Raw genomic sequence first — 21457 nt, 5'->3', positions numbered from 1 at the left:
CCCCCGGCCCCCGCCCGGGTCCGCGCGCAGAGAGAGCACTGGCCCTTTAAGAGCGGCGGCGGCCGCGGCGCGCGGGGAGGAGGGCTGGGAGCGCCCGGAGCTGCGCCGAACTCGCCGGGGACGTCGGGCGCCGGCTCCCTGGCTCGCTCACTCGCTCCGACCGGCTCCCTGCGCCTCCTCCCGGGACTGAGCGGGGACCCCGGCCCGGGCGGGCGCGGGGAGAGCAGAGTCCCCGGGCGGGAGGCGCGCGCTCCGGGCAGCACCCGGCCCCGGGCATGGACAGAGGGAGCTGGGCGCGCAGGGGGCGCCGCGGGACCGGGCGGCCGGAGCGCTGAGCCAGACAAAGGCTCAGGAGTTGCGCTTGCTTTCGGGAGCCGGGCCCCGGGCGCCGAGGCAGCGGGACCCCGCGGCGGGCGGCCCCGGCCAGCCACCTCCCCCGCGGGCCGGCTCCGCGCGCCCGGACCTGCCCTGCCAGCCTCTCCTCGGGCGTGGGAATTTGCCGAGGGGACCTAAGCGGCTCCGGCGGGGACCCGGACCAAGAGGTCTGCCGCGCGCCCGCCGGGCGGGGAGCCAGGGAGCGTCGCAAGTTTCCGAGCCGCGTGCGGGGCCCCGGCGCCGGCCCCGGGCGAGCCCTGCGTGCAGCGCTCCCGGCCGGGCTGGGCGCGGAGAGCATGGGCAGCGACCGGAGCGCGCCCGGACGGCCGGGCTGGGCGGGCAGTCTCCTTGGCGGCCGGGAGGCGGCGGCGCGGCCGCGACTGCTGCCGCTGCTCCTGGTGCTTCTGGGCTGCCTGGGCCGCGGCGCAGCGGCGGAGGACGCAGAAGTCAATGCCGAGGTAAGGACCCCCGCCCGGCCCCTCTGCGGCGGGCTGGGGGCTCGGGGGCTGGGAGGGAGGGAGCCACGCCCGCAGCCTGGGGAGAGGGGTGGAGGGCGCGCAGACGAGCCCCCGTCCGGGAGATGGGGGGCGGGGAAGAATGGGGCCCGGCAAACTGCCTCTCCCCAGCTCGCCCTCTGCGGCGCACCTCATCCCAAATCCTGGAGGGCGTAGGGCTCGTGCCCACTCTCTACCCCTATCCCGGACACTGATCCGCCCCAGCCCGCGTCCCAGGAGTCGCTTCTGCTGCCCCCAGCCCTCGCTCTCCTCCTCTCCTCTCTCCGGGCTGCCGATTCCTCGAGAGCCTGGCGGGCGCGCTGTGACGTCCTCTGCGAGTGGGGAGGGGGCTGCCCTGGGGGGACCACGGGCGGAGCAGGCAGCGCTCCCGCCTCGGTAGCCCTTGGTCTGGGTGACAGCGAGCCGTGCGCGCAGCGGGCCCGGAGGGGGCGAAGGGGTGAGAACCTCCGAGACAGCAGTCTCCGGTTGCGGGGGCGCTTTGGCGACTTACTTGGGCTCTTAACGCGGAAACCGCTCCATGACCAGGTGGGTCCAAGAGAGACCCTGTCTCCCCCGGGGCTTCCTCCCACTAGTGCCCCTACGTCGGAGAGGGCAGACTCCGCACGTGTTTTTACCAGGAGCCCGCCTGATAAAACCGTCTCCGGATCGGTCCGGCAGGTGACCAGGCGGCCTCCTGGCGTAGAGCGAGGTCCAACCTGCATCCCCCCGCAATACCCCACGCGGGCTCTGTGGGTCGCCCAGCGCCGTCCTCCTGAGCATGGACAGTGAGGGCACCAGCTCCGTTGCCCCAGCAAAAGCGGGGTCTGTTCTGTCCCGACTTATAAGACCCACTCCCAGTCCGGGACTAGGAGAGGGTAGATAGGACAGGAATGAGACGGTAGGAGAGACCCGCCTCTGTGCTGGCTCCGGTAGGCTGGGGCCTCGGTGCCCTTGGGCCGGCCTGGAGCCTCGCAGCCGGAGCTGCTGCGTGCCTTCTATTTGCAGCCCGGCCCGGTGCTCCCTCCCAGCCTCCCGGCGGCTTCCCCACCTCCCCCCGGCAGCCTGGGAGATTTTTCCGATGGAAGCCTGCCCTTCCCCGCCCTACTTTAATAAAAGCATGGAGGAAGGGCAGGGAATTCCTCCCGGCTCAAGTTACACCTCCAGCCAGTTCCCCACCTGCTCTGCCCTCCCTCCCTGGCCTGGCCTGGCCAAGCCGCAGGGAGCCAGGCCTTTGGTGGGAGGTGGAGTGGGAGCCCAGACCTGGCTGGTCCAGCTGCCCCTCATTCTACACAGGCAGGCAGGCAGGGGCTTATATGCAGCTTCTGCTGGTGGGGACCCCCATCCAGGTACTGGGTGGAGAGTGCTTATTGGACCCACCTACTACTCTGTGGAGCTGAGGACCAGAGGATTGCAAGTCATAGACCCACCCTTGAGGAGTTTACAGTCTATTTAAGAATGGCATCTCTGCAGGGCACCTGGGTGGCTCAGTTCATTAAACTTCTGACTTTGGCTCAGGTCATGATCTGAAGGTTCCTGAGTTTGAGCCCTGTGTAGGGCTCTATGCTGACAGCTCAGAGCCTGGAGCCTGCTTTGGATTCTGTGTCTCCCACTCTCTGCCCCTCCCCTGCTCTCATTCTCCTTCTCTCTCAAATAAATAAAACATTTTTAAAAATTAAAAGAATGGCTTCTCTGCACAGGAAGCAGTTATGGATCAAGCTGGAATTTGGTGGCCATGTCTGTGAATTGGCATCCTGGTTGGCCAGGAGCTGGGGCGCTGGGACCTGTGGTTTGAAGGGCCTTTCTTTGCTTCTACTCCTCCATCACACCCTCCTGTCCCAGCTGAGGGAGTTCCCATATCCCAGGACCTGCACTGTCAGGCCTGAGTGCCCACAGACCATGGCCCTAAGCCTGTGGTGGCACTGGCTAGAGATTTGTGACTGGCCTGCAGCCCCTCTCCTGGGGGGAAAACCTTGGGTCAGGTCATTGCTGGAAGAGACTCTGGAGAGTGGAAGGACCCTCGATGTTGGAAGCCAAAGTAGACGGAGGGCTGGAGACAGGTGGGCTATCCCAACAACTAGAGGTGGCTTTGGGGTACAAGGTTGTTCTTTGGAGTCTGTGAAGTCTGTCCAGATCTGGGCCCAAAAAGTCAAATGACTTAAGCAATCAGCCCATTTGCCAGGAAGCCGTGGGAGAACTATCCCCAGGCCCATGCTATCAGAACACCAGCATGGGGGAGACTCCTGGGCCTGGCCCACACCCTGCGTACAGAGAGCCTCCTTCCCTTGAAGAAGGGCTCTTGGTCCTCACCCCAGGAGGACCCTGGAGACTTCAGGTCGGGTCATGGCTGGACCTTTCTTTGAGCAGCCTGGCAACTGAGTCAAGGCCAGCCTCTCTCCCCTCCCCTCCCCTCCCTCTCCCAGGACAGAAACCACAGGAGTTTCACCAGACTAAGGAATCAGGGAGCCTGGCATGTGCTAGGAGCTGGCGGCCACCTGCCACCTGCCAGGCCTCAGCCTGGAGAAGGCTGTCTTTCTTGGGGAAGCCACCACTGATTTACTCTGCCCTGTCCCACTCACTCCCTTGGATGTCAAGTCCCAGGCTCCAGCCCAGAATGGCTGTATAGACCCAGGCCCTGCATAGACCCCGCTGCGCTCCTGGATTCCCTCCCCGAGAGTCTAGCCCCCACCTATGGATCTCAGTCCCACCGTTTCTGGCTGTGGCACCTAGCCTGCTTAAGTGCCTTTGGTTTTCACCAGAGAATCTCTGGTTCCCCCCATCCCCCGACTGCTTCCTTTTAGGCACAACTTCAGGCTCTCAGCCCCGCCCCATGGGAGTGACTCAGCTGCCAGAGTTCACAGGTGTGCTGCCACTGCCACTAAAACCTGGACACACCCAGGTAAACAGAGGTGGACTCCCGAAGATTTTCCTTGCCCCTGAGTGGGGGCTGAGCAGATGAGCAAAAGGAGGGGTGCAGGTCACCTTGAATTCTGATTTTGACCTTCAGGTCTGACTGGCAAGCCAAAGCCCCAGGCTCCTTGTGTTCCAATCTCTGCCCGCACTTCCATGCTGGCCCCTGGGGGCCCTACTGGTGCTGTCTTTTTAGTACCCTCTCTTAAATGTGGAACAGAAACTGCAGAGGGTCCCTGTGCTCACCCTCACGGAAGGGGGTTCATGTGAGGGCCTTGTCATCGGGAACCTGCAGAAGCTGAATCTTTTCTCCTCCCTCCCATCTCTGCTTTTCAGTCTCTTCTCTGACTACTAACAGACCACTCCTCTCCCATACTCTGTTCCAAAACCCAGAGAGAACTGGGCTGATTGGTGCAGCCAGGGACCTGGCATCCAATTGGGCCATGCCCTTCACCTCCAGCCCTTTTGTCAGGTCCCCCGTGTTTGGGCCGCCCCAGGGTCCAGTCAGTCAGCTGCCTCCATGCAGAGAACAGCCTGGCATATGCTTGTCTGAGCAGTGTATCTGCCTGGCCTGGCCTCTCTGAGCCCTGGACAAGAAGGCCTTCCTTTGCCCCACCCCAAGGAGCAGAAGAAACAGCATAGAAACACAGCCAGATCCCCCAAAGAATTGCAGCCCTCACGGCCTATACTCTCTGATGCCAACTCAGGATGGCTACACTGCCAGGCATGGAAAAGCCCCTCCCTTCCAAGCTTTTGGTTCTGGCCCCTTTTGTTCCTGGACCACACGTTCCCTGCCATCATCACCTCTGCCCAGCTGGGATTTTGACTTCTGCCCGAGGCCAGCTGTAGTGGCTGCTGTGGGTCACCACTGATTACAGTTGGTGCTCTAGACTGAACGTTTGCATACTTTCCACCACCACCACCCCCCCCCCCCTTTCATTGTGTTGAAACCCGACTCCTAAGGTGATGGTATTAGGAGGTGGGACTCTGGTGATTAGGTCATGAGGATGGGGCCCTCATGAGTGAGATTGCTGCCCAGGAAAGTTCCTTTGCCCCTTCTGCCATGTGAGGACACAGCAAGCCGTCGGCAGTCTGCAACCCAGAAGAGAGCCCTCACCGGAACCCATGGGGGCTGCCCCCCTGATCTTAGACTGCCAGCCTCCAGGACTGTGTGAGATAAATGTTGTAGGCTTTCCAGTTTATGGTATTTTTGTTACAGCAGTCTGGATAGACTAAGACGTTTGGCATCTTCCGTATCCTCTCAAGATTTATGTGACTCGCATAGCTGGCCACGGAGGCGGGGGCCAAGCTCCATGGCCAGCTTATGCTTTTGGACATGGAGATGTGTTTTCTGAGTCAGCAGAAGCAGAGAGGGGTCAGGGGCTCTCTGCTTGGGTCCTCTCCACTACAAAGGGTCCTGGGAGGACTCCACAGGTGAACGTGGGGCCCTGGGGTCCTGAAGGTGGCATCATGAACACTTATCTAAGCCTGCAGCACACCATACATACCTTCTAGCTGGATGAGCCTCCCTGAGTCAGGGTGCAAATGAGGCCGGCCGCTCCTCAGAAGGACTCTGGTTCCGGGGATGCCTGGAGACCAGTGGCTGTGGGCTGGGCCCTTTGGGGGAGGCAGCACAGATTTTGCACCTCCAGGCAAGAACAGCATAGGTATGCAAGCTGGGCTTGGATCAGAGAGACAGAAAAGGATGCCTTTTACCGGATCCCATTTCCTTTGTGGGAACAGCAAGAAATGAGCAAAAGACCCAACCCAATCTCTGATATCTGGACAGACAGACGAGGACCTGGGTAGCAGCCATTAGCCAGCCTTCAAAGATGTTTCTCATCCTACTGCCATCTCATGCTCCAGCTTCCAGAGCCTGGAAACCAGGGTGTGGGTCAGCTTTCCAAGGCTGGCTCTTAGCCCCGAGGACTACCTTGTCCTCCCAGGAGTGACTGCCACCATGAGCAGTGAGAGCCCAGCTTCACGTTGAGCATTTATGAGCATGGCACTGGGCACAAAAGAAGCACTTGCAAAGTGGTAGCCAAACACAGCAACGATGAGAAACAAGTGGCATTTGCTGTTGTGCGAGTCACAAAACCTCTCTGAGCCTCAGTTTGTCTACAGAATGAGAATATTAATAGCATCTACTGGATGGAGTTCCTGGGGAGATTCGGTGCATTTGTGTGTAAAATGCTGAACGCTGTGCCCACTGGTTCTCACATGAGGCCCGGTGAGGATCAGGTGTTATTTTTGAGCACCTTCAACCTACTTGGGTACATCTTAGGCACGGCCTGAGTGTTCTGTAAGCATTTTCACATTTAATCCTGCTGTTACTCTGCAAATATGGGACTATCATTACCCCACTGTATAGAAGAGGAAACTGAGACTAGGGGGTAAGAGAAGTTGCCCCAGATTCCCCAGCCAGGGGGTGGCAGAGCTGGGCTTTGAACCTAGTTGGTCTGACTTGGAGCTGAGCTCCCAGCCCGCATGCTGGGTTAAAGGCTGCAAGGTGCCATGCCATGGGGAGCCCGCTGGGCTGGAGCCAGGTGGGAAGGAGAGGGTGGAGATGGGGCCACACATGCCTTTACCCCTCCCCACCCCCGCCAATCCAGCCACCCAGGCATTACCCCATGAACAGCCCTATCTACATGGACAACATCTACAGGAGAGTTTCCAGGTGAGGCCCTAAGAACTGGCTCACAGCCAGCCCCGAAACCACTAGTAAACAGGGCTTTTTCACCCCACCCACTGGCCAAAGGACCGTCTGGTTTTTCCTCCAGGTTAAGGATTGCAGGAGCAGGCTGGGAAGGAGCAGGGTGAGGGAGCACAGGAACTCAGGTGGCCACCTCCTTCCTGCTTGCCTCGCTGGACAATCCCCCAGCCCTCCTACTCTCCCAGCCACCCAGAGCCCCTTCCCCAACTGCAACTTTCACATAGTGGTGGAGGGGGTCAGCTTGAGCCCCAAATAAGCAAGTATGTTCTTCTGGAACTGCTTAGGTATGAATCGTGCTACCTTGAAGGGTAAAGGACACACCAAGGACGGGGGCTGGCGGAGTGCCCCCTCTCTTCACCGGCCTTGGGTCTGCGTCATCTGTGCTGTCATCCCTGTGTGGCAGTGGGGAGTGATAATATCGACCCCATTTTGCAAAGAAGGAGCAGAACGGGAGCTTAGAGAAGCTTAATAAGCCCCCCTCCATCACTCAAAGGCCTGTTATGTGGACAAGCAGTCAGGACCAAGAAACAGGTGTCACTGGGAGGCAGATTTCTGCTCAGCCTGAGGAGGAGCTTTCCAACAGTCACTGATGCCCAAAGACAGAATGGGCTACCTCAGTGGCGGTGGGCACCCCATCTCTGCTGGGGTGCAGGCTGGATGAGTCATGGGCCCAGCTATAGTCCTTAGAGGCTTCAGGGAGGTAGCTGGACTTGATGGCCTGAGGTCTCCTCCAGCCTAAGGCTGGATGAGTCTCGGGTTTGTTTGGGTCACCTTGCCGGTGAATGGGTTCCCAGCCCGGATCCCCTAGAGGGGGGGCCCGATGGGCCCAGGGTGCACGCTCTGCGTCTGCAGGGTCTGTGGCTCCCCAGGACCACAAATCTCTTTCAGCGCCGGCTCCGTGCCCAAGACTGGGAGTGCAGAGCCAAGCGAGGCCTTGGCCTGCTCCCAAGAGCCCACAGCCTGGGATACAGGGTAAGGGAGACGGGCACGATGAGGACCTCACACCGTGGAAGGTCTGGGTCTGTCCTTGGCAGCCCTGACAAGACGCCTTTTGTGCCTGGCTGGCGACCCTGCCAGGGTCAGCCTGGACTACAGAGAGCTGTGGCTGACAGAAACGGAGCGGAGCCCAGCGGAGACTGGCTTTTATCGCACAGAGGCCGATAAGGCTGAGTGGGAGGGGCCCCAGCCGTCTGAGCCAGGGGAAGTGGCTGTGGGGGCAGCAGAGCAGGGGAGCTCACCCCGCCCCTACGGCGGCTTAATGCACAGTATTGATCCTCGGCTCCTTCACAGACGTACCCTCCCTGCAGGCCTGGCTTGGCATTGTCTCAGCAATCCTGGTGGGCAGCCCTGCTGACATGGCCCAGCGCCCAGCCCCAGCCAGAGATGTGGGGTGTGGGGAGGATTAGATGCCCTCCCCCAGTGCTATCCTGGGCACCGCTCCTCGGCCGAGAGGAGCTGGTGCTACTTCACAGGCAGTGGGCCAGTTGCACTGCTTATGGACTCCAGTTCTAGCCAGGCCAGCTGTGTGACCCTGGGTGGGCCACTCACCGTCTCCAAACCTCACTGTCTGTATAATGGGATGGGGGACTTGTGAGCTTTGAATGGGCTGATAAGAGCAGGCTGCCTGGCCCACAGCAGGGTCTCAACCTTCTGCTACTGTGTTTACTGCCTCACCTGGGAGCCCAAGAATCTCCCCCTTCCGACTCCTGACGGCCCCACGTTTCCGCACCTGGGGCTAGACATGCACCTGAAGCATCTATACGTACTCATGGGGTGGGGTCTGGAGCTTAAGAAAGAAATGGCTGTGAAAGAACACAAGAAATGGCTTGAACACAGCCTCTCCCCAGCTTTGAGACTGGGAGGCCAGTCACGACCCTGGGAATTGCTACCCACTTTTGGCCCGTGGCAGCAGAGCCTGTCAGCAAGCTGGGACTTCAAGGCACAAGCAGCCCCTGCCACCCACCTGTGCACCCCTGCCCCATGCCCCCCTTCCCTCTGCATCTGCATCTTCCCCTCCTGGGCTTGTCACACTGAGTCCAGCAGTAGGAGTAGGGTGGAGAGAAACATCTTCCCAGACGCAGGGGAGAGGAGAAGCCCACAGCCCTACGGGGGGTGTAGACTGATTGGCACTTGGCAATCAGCCCCGAACACAAGTTTGCCAGAGTCAGGCAGCCTCCGTCAGCTTCTTTGCCTTGTCATCTGGGGCTCAGCTGCTCTGGGCCCAGGCCGCGTATCTGCTCACCCTCCCTTACAGGCCACTGGTTCTCAGCCTGGCTTCTCATCCTGGCAGGGGCCGAGGGCATTGAGGGTTCAAGGCTTGGCCCATATTGAAATGGGAGCTCTTGGCTTCCCTAAGACCCAGAGGGTGCTTGTCTGTGCGGAGGAGGGTCCGCAGGCACCCGTGGGACCTTCCCATCACCCCCTGAGCTGCCTCCAGGATTGAAGGGCCCCTCAGCCCCATCGGCTGTGCTGGGCCCTGGAGCTGTTCACTGCAGACAGGCCCAGCTCCCCTCCCGTTCCCTCCCCAGGCCCCAGCCTGAGCCTCCCCTGCCTGCCCTCCCTCTGTCACTCTGCAGACACCGCTAATCAGCCCCTTGGTGGCCTGTGATTGCGCTCCAGTGAGATATTTTTACCTTATGCAAATAGGTGATGTAGAGGCGACCTCATCTGTCAGCGGGCAGCTCCACCTCTCCCCCCACCTCCTCTGGCTGCTGGAGCTGGGCTAGAGGCCTGGCCTTGCCTTCCAGGTCTCCCCATGCCTCTTCAGGGAAACTGTCCATTACGGGTATGGACCTCCCGCCCTGCCCCTCACACACACAGCTTCAGGAAAGGCTTCCCGTGCTTGGGAAGAACAGGGAGGGTGCCCGCGGCACCGTCAGTGTCCGGTGGAGCTGAGGGAAGGAGCCCTGGGACAGAGGGGTGAGTGAGGAGGGCTGGTGGGGGAGGCCATGGGGGAGGCCACTGCTGTGCCCTCACCTGAGGCTGCCCGGCACTTAGGCCCCCTTGGAGCCTGGACCCTCCAGCTCTGTTGGTGGAGGCAAAGGGCTGCGGCTCCACGGACAACCAGACCGGCCTCTGTCATTAATATTACATTTACTGAGCACTTTCCCCAACCCGGCACATTGCCAGGCAGTAGTGTGGACTCCCAGCTTAACCCTCACAGAAACCCAGGGGATGAGGCAGGTCCTAGCACAGCACCCCGCTTTCACTGACCACGGACTGAAGCCCGGGAGGCATGTGGCCACACCTCAGAAGTGGCAGGGCCACGATTTGTCCCCAGATCTGTTCCCAGAGCGGACGGTTGTTTCCCACCTCCATGTCTCTGCCTTATTCTGTGGCAGTTCCCCAGGGCCCGGGAGGCCTGGAAGCTGGGGCCAGGCGTCTGTTTGCCACCCTCGTTGACTCAGCAGCCATTCCCTCCAGCTGTAACCTGGGCACTGCTGAGCTGGCTATGTGGGCAGCCCAGCCGTGCCGGGGTCCGGTGGGGGGCACTGAGGGAGCAAGTGCTTGAGGAGTTGGATGTGACACTGGTGGCAGACAGATAAGGGCGTGGCCCTGGCCAGCTGACACATGGCTGTTGGTCCACAGCAGCCACCATATCGGGCCATCATCCTGCCTTATGGGACTTTGATATGGGGTCTTAACCTTCCAGAGCCTCCCAGAGAGCAGGCCTCAGGTGTCCTCACTCAGGGGAGGGGGAGGCCCCAGAGGCCCCAGGGTGGGCCAGGAAAGGTGTAAAGGACACTTCCGTGTGGCCAAGGCCCACAGAAGTCCCTGGCCTCTGTGCCCACCAGCCTCCCATGGCGGTCACTATGCTCTCATGGCCAAGGTGAATTCTTACCCCAGTTCAGCTTGGCTCATCGGGGATCCCATCCTCCGGCTGCGACTGTGACGGTCCTATCTGCTCACAGGTTTGCAGGTGTGAATCCCCTCCCTCTCTGGGTACAGTGGGTCTCCCCAGGGAGCTTGTGAACCCCTGGAGGTCAGCACCCCTCTGCCGTGGTCCTCCACAGCCCCCAGTTGGCATGGTACCTGGCACAGAGAGGGTACTCAGAAAGACTTGGCAGGAGGGGTGTGGTGGGTGAATGGATGGACAGATGGATAGATGGAGGAGAAGACAAGGCCCGCCCAGCAGACTCTGGAAGGGGATGGGTACCCCCATGGCGTGCCAGCTGCACTTCCCAGGGCTGTCTCTCTCAAATCTCCCGACCCCAATAACCCCATTGTCCCCCGAGAAAACTCAGGCCCAGAAAGAGCAAAGCGTTTGTGGCAAAGCAGGGACTGGACTTCAGGCCTCCTGGCCCACCCTGTTGGCCCCGGGTGGGCTGCCCCAATCCATCTGCTCTGCTTCCAGGAGGCCTAGGATTTGTCAGGGAGTAGCCCAAGGGGCTGGTTTTCCTGCTTGGTGAGGCCTCAAGAGGTTCTGAACCTCTGAAACCCCAGCGGTCTGTCAGGAGTGGTAGGGGGCCCACCCTGGTGTGCCCAGTCCGACAATAAGGACAGCAACTGTGGACTGCCCTCACGGACAAACAGTGGGGGAAGACAAACAATAAATACCTAAGGGAAATACATAATGTGTCATATGGTCACAAGTACAGGGAAGGAGAAGGGATGCAGGGTGTAGTGGATGGTGGTCTTCTTTTAACATTATGTTGTCAGGAAACACCCCTCCAGTAAGGCGAGGTTGAAGCACAGACTGAAGAAAATGGGGGTGTGAGCCATACAGAGCACTTGGGCAGCAGGAACAGCAAGTGCAAAGGCCCTGAGACAGGAGCATGACTGCCTGTGGGGGGTGGGAGGAGTGAGGTCTAAGAGCTGAGGCAGGGGCAGGTAGTGAGGGGCCTGGCAGCTCCTGTAAGAACTGGCTTTGACTCTGAGCTGGGAAGTTTCGGGAGGATTCTGAGCAGAACCAGAAGGTTGACCAGACCTGACTTGTAAAGGCCTTTTGTTCTGGCTCTTGTGTGAGAACAGACCATAGGAGGTGGAAGCAGGCAGAGCAGCACAGAAGCTCATGTGGTCACTTTAGCAGGAGGTGGCGGTGGCTCCGACAGAGCGATGGCGGAGGTGGTGGGCGGTGGGCGGCTGCAGGCTGTGCATGTTTGGGACTAGCAGTGCCAGACGCGCCGACCGAGTTGTGGCCTGTCCTTTGCAGAACTGGCTGAGGCTCTACGGCTACCTGCCCCAGCCTAGCCGCCACATGTCCACCATGCGCTCTGCCCAGATCCTGGCCTCAGCCCTCGCCGAGATGCAGCGCTTCTATGGGATTCCGGTCACAGGCGTGCTTGACGAAGAAACCAAGGCGTGAGTCCTCCATGGGGCCCTTCCCAGACCCCACTGGCACCTGCCCTCCCAGCTTGCCCTGAAAAGGGGTTGGCAGGTGGAGTTTCCAGGATAGAGTGACGTAGACAAGAGATGGAAAGTGGTTTGATCTTCCACGCTAGTTCGGACTGGTTGGGATTGGCTACCTGAAAACCCGTGTTGAGAAAGCTCCTGAGGTGAATCTGGCTGGGCAGCAAGGAGGATGGGATTAATTAGTGATGTCTGCCACAGGCACAGGAATGGGGAGGACCAGCAGCATGTGCCTTGGATGGGACATCCTCACTAGGCCACAGCTCTGCTCTGAATCTGACAGGGGTGATGGGACCCAAAGCCACATCCCTGGGCATACGTGAGCGTAACGTAGCAAGGACAGAGGGCCTCAGGGGTAACTCTCCCACTCCTGGGTGATACTGGTGATACTCCACAAAGGTGAGCCTCTGTCGGGCACTCAGTCTTCCAGGCTGAGGTCAGTGTGCCTGTTTTTCTGATGAGGAAATCGAAACGCAGAGAGTCTCCCACTGCCACCACACCCATGCAAAGGGTGGCTGGGGGCCCAAGGCAAAAGGGTGGAAGAAGGGTGGACTGCCTGGAAGAGGCAGAGCCGAAGCAGGAAGGCGTGTGGAGGAGAGGCTCTGGGCTTACCCCTCCGTGCCCATGACCCAGGTGGATGAAGCGACCCCGCTGCGGGGTGCCAGACCAGTTCGGGGTGCGCGTGAAAGCCAATCTGCGGCGACGGCGGAAACGTTATGCCCTCACTGGGAGGAAGTGGAATAACCACCACCTGACCTTCAGGTAGGGACCATGGCTGTCCGTGGTAGCGTCCCTCCTACGGCATTGCCCAGAGACCGCTCTTTCCTCTCCTCTCCCAGGCTGAGGCCTCAGGCTTCCCAGTGGGCTTGTCTGGAAAGCTTCCTTTCCCAGAAGCCCACCCCGGGGTGTCCAACATAGACAAGCTGACCCTGCTCCCACGCTGACAAGATCGGCCGCACACCCTGGCCAGTCTTCCCCCAGTGAAGGTCAGGACCCTTGGAGCTGTTTCCGCTCTATCCTCCTTCCCTCCCCGCTCCCCACCCGCCAGCAGCCCGGGGCTGGCCTCACAGCTCAGCTCCTGTACCAGTACAAACTGGGGGCCTCCACAGTGTAGGGCACGGGGCTTTAGGTATCTGAGGGGTTGGGGGGGAGGGTGGAAAGGGCTGGAATCCGGGCATCTGTCAGGTGTGCAGGCAGCAAGTCCCCTGCAAAAACCCTGGTTCAGGCACCTTCCTCCTTTCTGCTGAGTCCTTTGGCAAGAAAGCCTCCTGAGCCTTGAGCCATGTGGCAGTCCCTGAGGGCTCCCCTTCTTGTTTTAGTCCCTCCACAGTCCTACCCGCAGCTCTATCTCCTGAGGAAGAGCGGCTCCCGCGGCCACTTAGACCCTAGGCCCCCAGAGTGACTTCATGGCTCCAACAGCTTTTAAGGGAGGAGATCTGTCCAGCACACAGAAGCTTAATCTGATTTATGTGGGTAATAACAGGCCTCATCATGCTTTTATCACGTGCAGACTCCAGACCCATGTTCTACATGAGCTAATTCATTTAATCCTCCCAGGGCCCCCAAGATGAGAGCGCTACTCTCCTTTTCCCCATTTTACAGATGAAGAAACTCAAATTCAGAAACACTTAAGTCACTTGCCCAAGGTCACATAGATTATGTTAGAGCCCGGCCTTGAACTTAGGACAGCCTGACCCTGCAATCATCAGAGCCATTTGGCCTGTGTTTCCTAAACTTCAGCCATTTGTATCAAACTGTCTAGTTCTTTCTCTTAGTTCCATAGCACTTTTATTAGTGGTTTTCTTATTTAAGCTAACTGAATACAATGCAACCTTATTTAGCCATATCCTAATGAAGTCCTGGGTTTGACATGTTAGTTGTCTTTTTCAAATTCACATCAGAATAAACTAGTAGTTGATATTGATGGGCACCATCCACGAACCAGCTCAGATCTTACACATGCTCCTTGTGACCATGTGTCTTCGCCCCCACCCAGTGGGTGCTAGCAGTGGACAGCAGACCCAGTAGGCCCTGGGTTCACTCCCCGGTCTCCCTGCCCACTGCAGCATCCAGAACTACACAGAGAAGCTGGGATGGTACCACTCACTGGAGGCAGTGCGAAGGGCCTTCCGTGTGTGGGAGCAGGCCACGCCCCTGGTCTTCCAGGAGGTGCCCTATGAAGACATCCGGCTGCGGAGGCAGAAGGAGGCTGACATCATGGTACTCTTTGCCTCTGGCTTCCACGGCGACAGCTCACCATTTGATGGCACAGGGGGCTTTCTGGCCCACGCCTATTTCCCTGGCCCTGGTCTGGGCGGGGATACCCATTTCGATGCAGATGAGCCCTGGACCTTCTCCAGCACCGACCTGCATGGTGAGAACACCTGGCCGGGGCAGGGGAGGGGAGGCAGAGCCGGAGCTGGGCATTGCCCTCTGACCCAGTTGAGCAGAGACAGGGTTGGGAGGGGAGAGCTTCATCCAGTGCAGTTTTCCAGAGCACTGACCCTCAGTATCTCAGTCTGTTGTCCCATGACCTCCAAGGGGTGGTAGGGAAAGGGAGGGATCATTTTACCCACCTCTCAGATGGGGAAGTTTGAGGCCTAGCAGTCAGAGCAGCTCAGCCTCTTCTGAGAATGGCAGAAGGGCCAGCTCTCTGATGGCCTCAGCCCTCAGGGCCTGGGCCAGAGCAAAGCTGACTGTGCCACCCCCCACCCCCACCCCGGCCGATCCCCACTGCAGGGAACAGCCTCTTCCTGGTGGCCGTGCATGAGCTGGGCCACGCGCTGGGGCTGGAGCATTCCAGCAACCCCAGTGCCATCATGGCGCCATTCTACCAGTGGATGGACACCGACACCTTCCAGCTGCCCGAGGACGACCTCCGGGGCATCCAGCAGCTCTACGGTGAGCGGGCAGCGTGGGCACGGCCAGTGGGCTCTGCACGCCAGCTCTCAACTCCCAGCCCTACCAGGCATAGGCGCCACTGCTCTCCCTGTTGTGTCGATGAGGAAACAGGCCCAGAGAGGATTAGTGACTTGTCCACATCACTCAGGGAGTGAGTGATGGTGCTGGAAGTCACACGCAGGACTGGCCAACCCTAGGGCCCTCATGGTGGCTCCAGACTGGGGTCTCCGAGGCCCCTCACAGACCACTCCTCTCCTCCTCAGTGTCATTGATACTCTTATTAGACAGAAGATGCCCTGGTCCCAGATCTCGTTCCTCCTACTCTCGCTCCCAACCCAAGCCTGTCCCAAGCTCGCCAGCGAGTGTTGTTGGCTTATCACTTCCCGGTGGCTTTGAGGCAGGTGGCACCCCCCTCAGCCCAGGCCCCACCTGAGAAGGCCTCCAGTGGTAAGGGCTCCTGAGGACTGATTCTGTGGGCCCGGCTTGCACTCAGCACCACCCCGAGCCCCTTGTTAGGGCTGGCGGTACCTGCCTTGCTGGGCACGTGACAGATACTTCCTCACTCTGTCCCCGGCAACCTGGTAAGAAGATGGGCCCCTGGCAGAGGTCACAGAACCATGTTCTTTCCTCTGCATGTGTCCACCAAAGCAGGCTGGTGTCCTGAGGGGAATGTCCCCAAGGGGAAGTGGAGGAAAGGGCAGCCTCAGGGGCACAGTGATCCACGTCCAGTGTGGGGAGGTGAAGGAGAGGGCTGTATGGAGGACAGAGGTCCTCCTGAGGGTGATGGCAGGTGTGGGGGAGGGGTCGGCTGTGGACAGACAGGGGGGCGCGTCACCTGGGTAGACCCCACCGCCGAAGCACATGTCTCTCCGGGCTGGGTGCCCCAGGGTCCCCTGGTTCTGAGTAGGGGCTACCTTCTGACTTCCCACTCACCCCACCCCACTTTGCAGGCACCCCGGATGGTCAGCCACAGCCCACCCGGCCTCTCCCCACTGTGACTCCCCGGCGACCGGGCCGGCCAGACCATCGGCCTCCCAGACCCCCTCAGCCACCACCCCCAGGAGGGAAGCCGGAGCGGCCCCCAAAGCCAGGCCCCCCAGCCCAGCCCCGAGCCACGGAACGGCCTGACCAGTATGGCCCTAACATCTGCGACGGGGACTTTGACACAGTAGCCATGCTGCGTGGGGAGATGTTCGTGTTCAAGGTCTGGCCCCTGCCCGTGTCTCCCCTGATCCCTTGGCCCGGTCTCAGAGCAGGAGAGCAGCCCCCACATCCCACCCCTGCATCCTTGCCCCACCTGACTGCCCGAGCACACCCACCCCTCCGTCACTGAGCAGCCCCTGGGGAGCCCTCAGACCCTAGACCAAGAAGAAACCAGCCTGAAGGACACGGGACTTGCTCAGGGTCACACAGGGAGTGCAGGGGTCCACACCCCGCCCAGGGCTCACTTATGGGTGCTGCCCTGGCTTTCCAAGCCACCCCTCCGGATCTTCCTGACCTAGGAAAGGGCAGCCGGATGAGGGGCCTCTCCCGGTATGAGGGAGCGAGCTTGCCCTGCCCACTCACACCCACGCCCTCCCCAGGGCCGCTGGTTCTGGCGGGTCCGGCACAACCGCGTCCTGGACAACTATCCCATGCCCATTGGGCACTTCTGGCGTGGTCTGCCCAGTGACATCAGTGCTGCCTATGAGCGCCAAGATGGACGCTTTGTCTTTTTTAAAGGTAAGCTGGGGTAGGTGGGAGGGCAGGGTGGCCTCCCTTCCCTGACCTCTGGCCTGGCCTCTGACCCAGCGGGCCTGAAGGAGGGGGAGAGTGAAGGGCTACATGGCATGTCCACAGTGTGGGGAGCCGAGTCAAGGCAGGGGTGGGGCAGGAGGAGACAGAAACCTGGGGACAGGGGGACCTGGGCCCCTGGGGGCCAGCGGCTGCTCTGACTGGAGGCGAGCATCCATCTGCAGCACAGGGGCTCCGCATGTGACTCCTCCTTCCTTGTGTCTTGTGCCTCCTGCAGCCCCCCCTCATAAGACAAGAGTCCCCCCGTCCCCTCCTTCCCGGGCAGGATTTCTGTGGTCTGTCTGCAGGGACAGTGGAGCTCCCTGCCACCGGCCCTCCCTGTGCGGCCTGCCTCTCTGGGGAGGGCCTCAAGGGCAGCACCCCCAGTGGATCAGCTGTGTCCCCAGCCCAGCTGGCCTGAGCCCACGCTTAAAGCCCCTGGGCCCAGAGTCCAGGCAGGGCTCCCCCTCTTTCCTCCCTCTGTACAAGAACTGTGTATGGGGGGGGGGGGGCGCGGACGTTCACATGGGAGTGCAGGCCATTTATAGTGTGACCGTGTGCTGTGGGTACAGGTGTGAGTGAGTGACTTGTACGTGTGTAAATGAGTATGTCACAGGTGCCCGTGAGTGCTGAGTGTGTGTGACGTGCAAGTGAGTTGTCTTGTGTGTGTGTAGGGGTCAGTGCCTACACTGTCCTGTGTACAAGGGCGTGGGGGGGGGGGGTAAGTGCGGCAGCGGATGTGTGTGGATGTGTAAGCCCAGGACAGCATTCCCCATGTCCCCTCCCTCCCACGCCCCTCTGCCCCAGGCCTGTCCTCACCCACCCGCCCCTCCTCCTGCAGGTGACCGCTACTGGCTCTTCCGAGAAGCCAACCTAGAGCCCGGCTACCCGCAACCACTGACCAGCTACGGCCTGGGCATCCCCTATGACCGCATCGACACGGCCATCTGGTGGGAACCCACAGGTCACACCTTCTTCTTCCAAGAGGACAGGTGAGCACTGCCTTCCTCAAAGGCAGAAGGCCCGAGCCGAATGCCCCTACCCAGAGAACCACAGCTGGTGCTTCTGCTCACAGGTACTGGCGCTTTAATGAGGATACACAGCGTGGAGACCCCGGCTACCCTAAGCCCATCAGCGTGTGGCAGGGGATCCCTACCTCCCCCAAAGGGGCCTTCCTGAGCAACGATGCAGGTACTGGGCCAACCCCCTGCAGCCCGCCCAGCACTCACCATTCCCTCCTCCACACACAGGGTTCACCCAGCCTTTTGATGGCAGGTGTGAGGGACGCAGCCATGGCAGGCCCTGGGCCGGGGGCTTCCAGAGCATGACTGTCCTGGTCCCTCCTGCACTGTCTCCATCCCCTCTTTACAGACAGTCACACTAAACCAGAGAGCTTGAGTAAAGGGCCCCAAACCCCACAGCAAGAAAGTTGCGGGGAACCAAGAGTCCAACCCAGGTCTGCCTGTGTCCAGAGCAGGAACTCAGAACTACCCTGTTCCCTCCAGGGCAACCCACAGGGAGCCTGAAGCCTGAGGGGGGTTAGCTTGGCTCAAAGCAATGGCGGGCAAGAGTCCTACCAAGGTGCCCGCTTACCTGCCTGGAAAGGAAGCTTGACCTCTGTCATTAAACTAAGCACCAGGGAGCCGTGGCTTTTATTTCTCCAGCAGGGTCTCTGGCAAACTTACGAAAAACCATTAGTCTTGGTTCTCAGGTTCCAGGTTCTTAGGCTCAGGGGAGACCCCACTGACTTTGCCAGTGCTTAGGCAGGTCACGTGGCATCTGTGTGTGACGGCATCGCCATGCAACTACTCTGATCTCATTGTGATCAGCAGAGTATAGACTCACTCATAGTTCAGACTTGGCCCTTCGTGGGGCTGATGGGACATGGGCAGAGCACCCAAAGCCACAGAGCCCATCCAAGGCAATGTTAGGCTCTGCTCCAGGTCTGCTGCAGGCTGGCCGTGTGCAAGGCTGGCCTTGAGCAAGACATTGACCTCTCTGGTGTGGGGTGAGCCAGTCCTGGGACAAGGTAGCAGGGCCCCCTGACCGTAGCCCTTATGCGGCAGGCTGCAAAACCCTTCTGCGTGCTGCCCCAGCCAGGAAGCACAGGCAGCACCGTCAGGTCCTTTCCCCAAACCCTGCCCCTCTCCGAGCCAGGTCTGGCTCCCATAAGTTGAGAGGGGCCAGATCTGAAAATGCTCAGGCAAGCGAGTGAGAAGGTGGGTGTTTTATTTTAAGTTTTTATTCTGAGAGAGACAGAGTGTGCAAGCAGGGCAGAGGGGGCGAGGGGCGGGGGGGACAGGATCCCAAGGAGGCTCTGTGCTGACAGCAGAGAACCCGATGCGGGGCTCGAACTCACCAACCTTGAGATCATGACCTGAGTGGAAGTCAGACGCTTAACTGACTGAGCCACCCAGGCGCCCCCAGGGTGGGTGTTTTCAAGCTGGGTCTCCTTCAGCATGTCCTGGTCTTCTTTGAGGGTCACCGACCGGCGGCTGGGGCACGGCCTGACACCACTCATCCCCGCTTGCCCCTGCAGCCTACACGTACTTCTACAAGGGCACCAAGTACTGGAAGTTTGACAACGAGCGCCTGCGAATGGAGCCGGGCTACCCCAAATCCATCCTGCGGGACTTCATGGGCTGCCAAGAGCACGTGGACACAGGACCCCGATGGCCCGATGTGGCCCGTCCGCCCTTCAACCCCGATGGGGGTGCAGAGCCCGGGGCGGGCGGTGACAGCGAAGAGGGCGATGAGGGCCGCGAGGCCGGCGCGGGTGGCGGAGAGGGGGACTTCGGGGAGGGGACAGGTGAGGACGGGGGCAGCCGAGTGGTGGTGCAGATGGAGGAGGTCACGCGGACAGTGAACATGGTGATGGTGCTGGTGCCACCGCTGCTGCTGCTCCTCTGCATCCTGGGCCTCACCTACGCGCTGGTGCAGATGCAGCGCAAGGGCGCCCCGCGCATGCTCCTCTACTGCAAGCGCTCGCTGCAGGAGTGGGTCTGACCCCGCCCCGCGCCCGGCCCTCGCGCTCCTCACGGTGCTAACGGGGCCGGGGCTGGCGGTGCCCGTGGTTTTGAGACGGCTCCTGGGGGCACCCAGCAAGGGCCTTCCATGGCTCCCTCAGCCCCTGGGTGGGGGCCCCTCCAGGCCCCTCCAACATCCCTGCCAGCCCTGCCCCATTGTTTATTTATGCCCAGGGTTTTCTTTTCTTTTCTTTCTTTCTTTTTTTTTTTTTTTTGCACACTAATTGAGTATTTGTTTCTACTTTCCCAACTAGGAGCAGCAGTCCATCAGGGCAGGGGTTAGAGTTTTCTAAATGTAGTTCTGCTCTGGACAGGGGGTTACCTCCCCGACCCCACCCCTTCCCACCCCGTACCGCCTCTGGCTCGGGCACAGCCAGAGGACCAGAGGGTCAGAAGGCCCAATTGGAAAGTAGCTGAAGGGTTTTGGAGGGGCCCTCCTCAACCTGAGCGAGCTCTGGAGACTGGGAGGACCTGACTAGTCTCCACCCACCTGAATCTCTGACTTAGGAAGAGCTTACTCCCTGGGGGCAGGCCAGGCCACAGGGGACAGACGGAAGGGTGAGGTAGCCTACTGGTCATGAGTCATGTTGAGTTTTGGTTGCTTCCCAGCCCACCTCCCTCAACCCCAGTAACTGAGGCTTCTCGTGTCTTAAGACGCCCACCCCACCCCCGACCAGCAAGGGGCCTACAGCCCCAGCTCCCACATACCGCTTGAGCCCACACCTCCTGGCCTGCCTTACCAAGGACCAAAGGGGGTCTGCCACGGCCCCTCCACCCAGGAGCCTCGTCCCCCCCCCCCCCCCCCCAGGCTGGGCTTCTAGCCCCCGTCCACTCCTCTCTGAGCTATGACCCACTTGGGCTCCTTCCTTGGGCCTCTTCCCACCCACCCTCATCCACACCACTGTCCTCAGGGGTCTCAGAACCCCACCGGTCTCAGGCGCCAGCTGCCAAGGTCCCAGTGGCCCCAGGGAGACAGGGGGCTGATGGGTGCCCACAGCCCACCATGCACCAGGCTTGGGGTTTCCTCCCCTCCACTCCCTGTCCCCCAGGGCACTGGGGGGGGGGGGACACTGTGGAGAGGGGCCAGCAGCTCATCCCCTCATGCAGACTGGGATGTGGCTGTGGAGCCCCCAGAGGAGCCCATTGTGGCCTCGGAGACTCCCCTTCTCCTTGGCTCAGCCCTAAGGGCAGAGACACTTCCTCCTTCTTTTCCTTCCCAAAGTAAGCAGGCGGCAAGGCTGCTGTGGAAATGGTACTGTACAGCCGGCTCCGTCCCCTCTGCTTCCCCTCAGCCCGGGGCAAGTGCGCCTGCCACCCAGATCCCCGAGGCCCCTGGAGGGAGGGGTTCTCATGGGCTGACCTGGATCACAGGTCCAGCGGCTTGCTCCCCACTCCATCCTCAGAACCGGAGAGAGAGCCAGCCAAGGGATGGGGGGTGGAGGTCAGTGTCCACCCTCATACATTTCTTTCTGTAAATAATCTGCACTGATTAAATTGTACAGCCGGCAAGTGTGGCCTCCTTTGTGAGAGGCCCAGGGCTGGACCGTACAGCTGGAGGGGCTGCGGGTGACAGGAGTGAGTCCAGGCTGGGATTAGGGAACTTGCCCTCATGCTGAAGGGACCTTGTTCCCAGGTCTATGGTGGCTCCTTCCCAGTGGCCCTGGGAGGGGCAGCGCTCAGAGGAAGGGGTGGTTGCCTTGCATAGACCCAAGAAAGGTGAGGCAGGGGACCGGGATTGGCCCTGCCGGGGTGGGAAAGAGAAGGAGTACAGCATTTACTTGACATTCGTTCATGGTGAGAAAGGGCACCCCAGCTTCCCACAGGCTCTGGCTGTCCAGGAGGAGTGGGAAAACCAGGCCAGGCCACCCAGTCCTTCCACCCATCCAGACTGGGTTCTGGGCCGCCTGAAGACTCAGCTC

General features: G+C 60.4%; 1 protein-coding gene across 1 annotated transcript; it reads left to right on the top strand.

Moving 5' to 3' along the window:
- Positions 1-85: 85 nt before the first annotated feature.
- MMP15 (matrix metallopeptidase 15) lies at positions 86-21047 on the top strand. The gene is made up of 10 exons (XM_047836660.1): positions 86-833; positions 11642-11790; positions 12472-12600; positions 13905-14212; positions 14578-14739; positions 15690-15943; positions 16323-16461; positions 17354-17504; positions 17588-17703; positions 19052-21047. The coding sequence occupies exons 1-10, from the start codon at positions 672-674 to the stop codon at positions 19516-19518; spliced, it is 2037 nt and encodes a 678-aa protein (XP_047692616.1). The 5' UTR covers positions 86-671; the 3' UTR covers positions 19519-21047.
- Positions 21048-21457: the final 410 nt, after the last annotated feature.

This window comes from Prionailurus viverrinus, chromosome E2, assembly GCF_022837055.1.
Source record: "Prionailurus viverrinus isolate Anna chromosome E2, UM_Priviv_1.0, whole genome shotgun sequence".
NCBI classification, from domain to species: Eukaryota; Metazoa; Chordata; class Mammalia; order Carnivora; family Felidae; genus Prionailurus; species Prionailurus viverrinus.
The sequence above is the reverse complement of the archived record's forward strand: the minus strand, read 5'-3'. Positions and strand labels throughout refer to the sequence as shown.

What these genes read in the sequence shown, in the direction of transcription:
- MMP15 (XM_047836660.1), top strand. Translation starts at nt 672, where the DNA reads ATGGGCAGCGACCGGAGCGCGCCCGGACGGCCGGGCTGGGCGGGCAGT. An exon ending in GGGCATCCAGCAGCTCTACG is followed by an intron (nt 14,740 to 15,689) that starts GTGAGCGGGCAG and finishes CCCACTTTGCAG; the next exon opens with GCACCCCGGATGGTCAGCCA. An exon ending in TTCTTCTTCCAAGAGGACAG is followed by an intron (nt 17,505 to 17,587) that starts GTGAGCACTGCC and finishes TTCTGCTCACAG; the next exon opens with GTACTGGCGCTTTAATGAGG.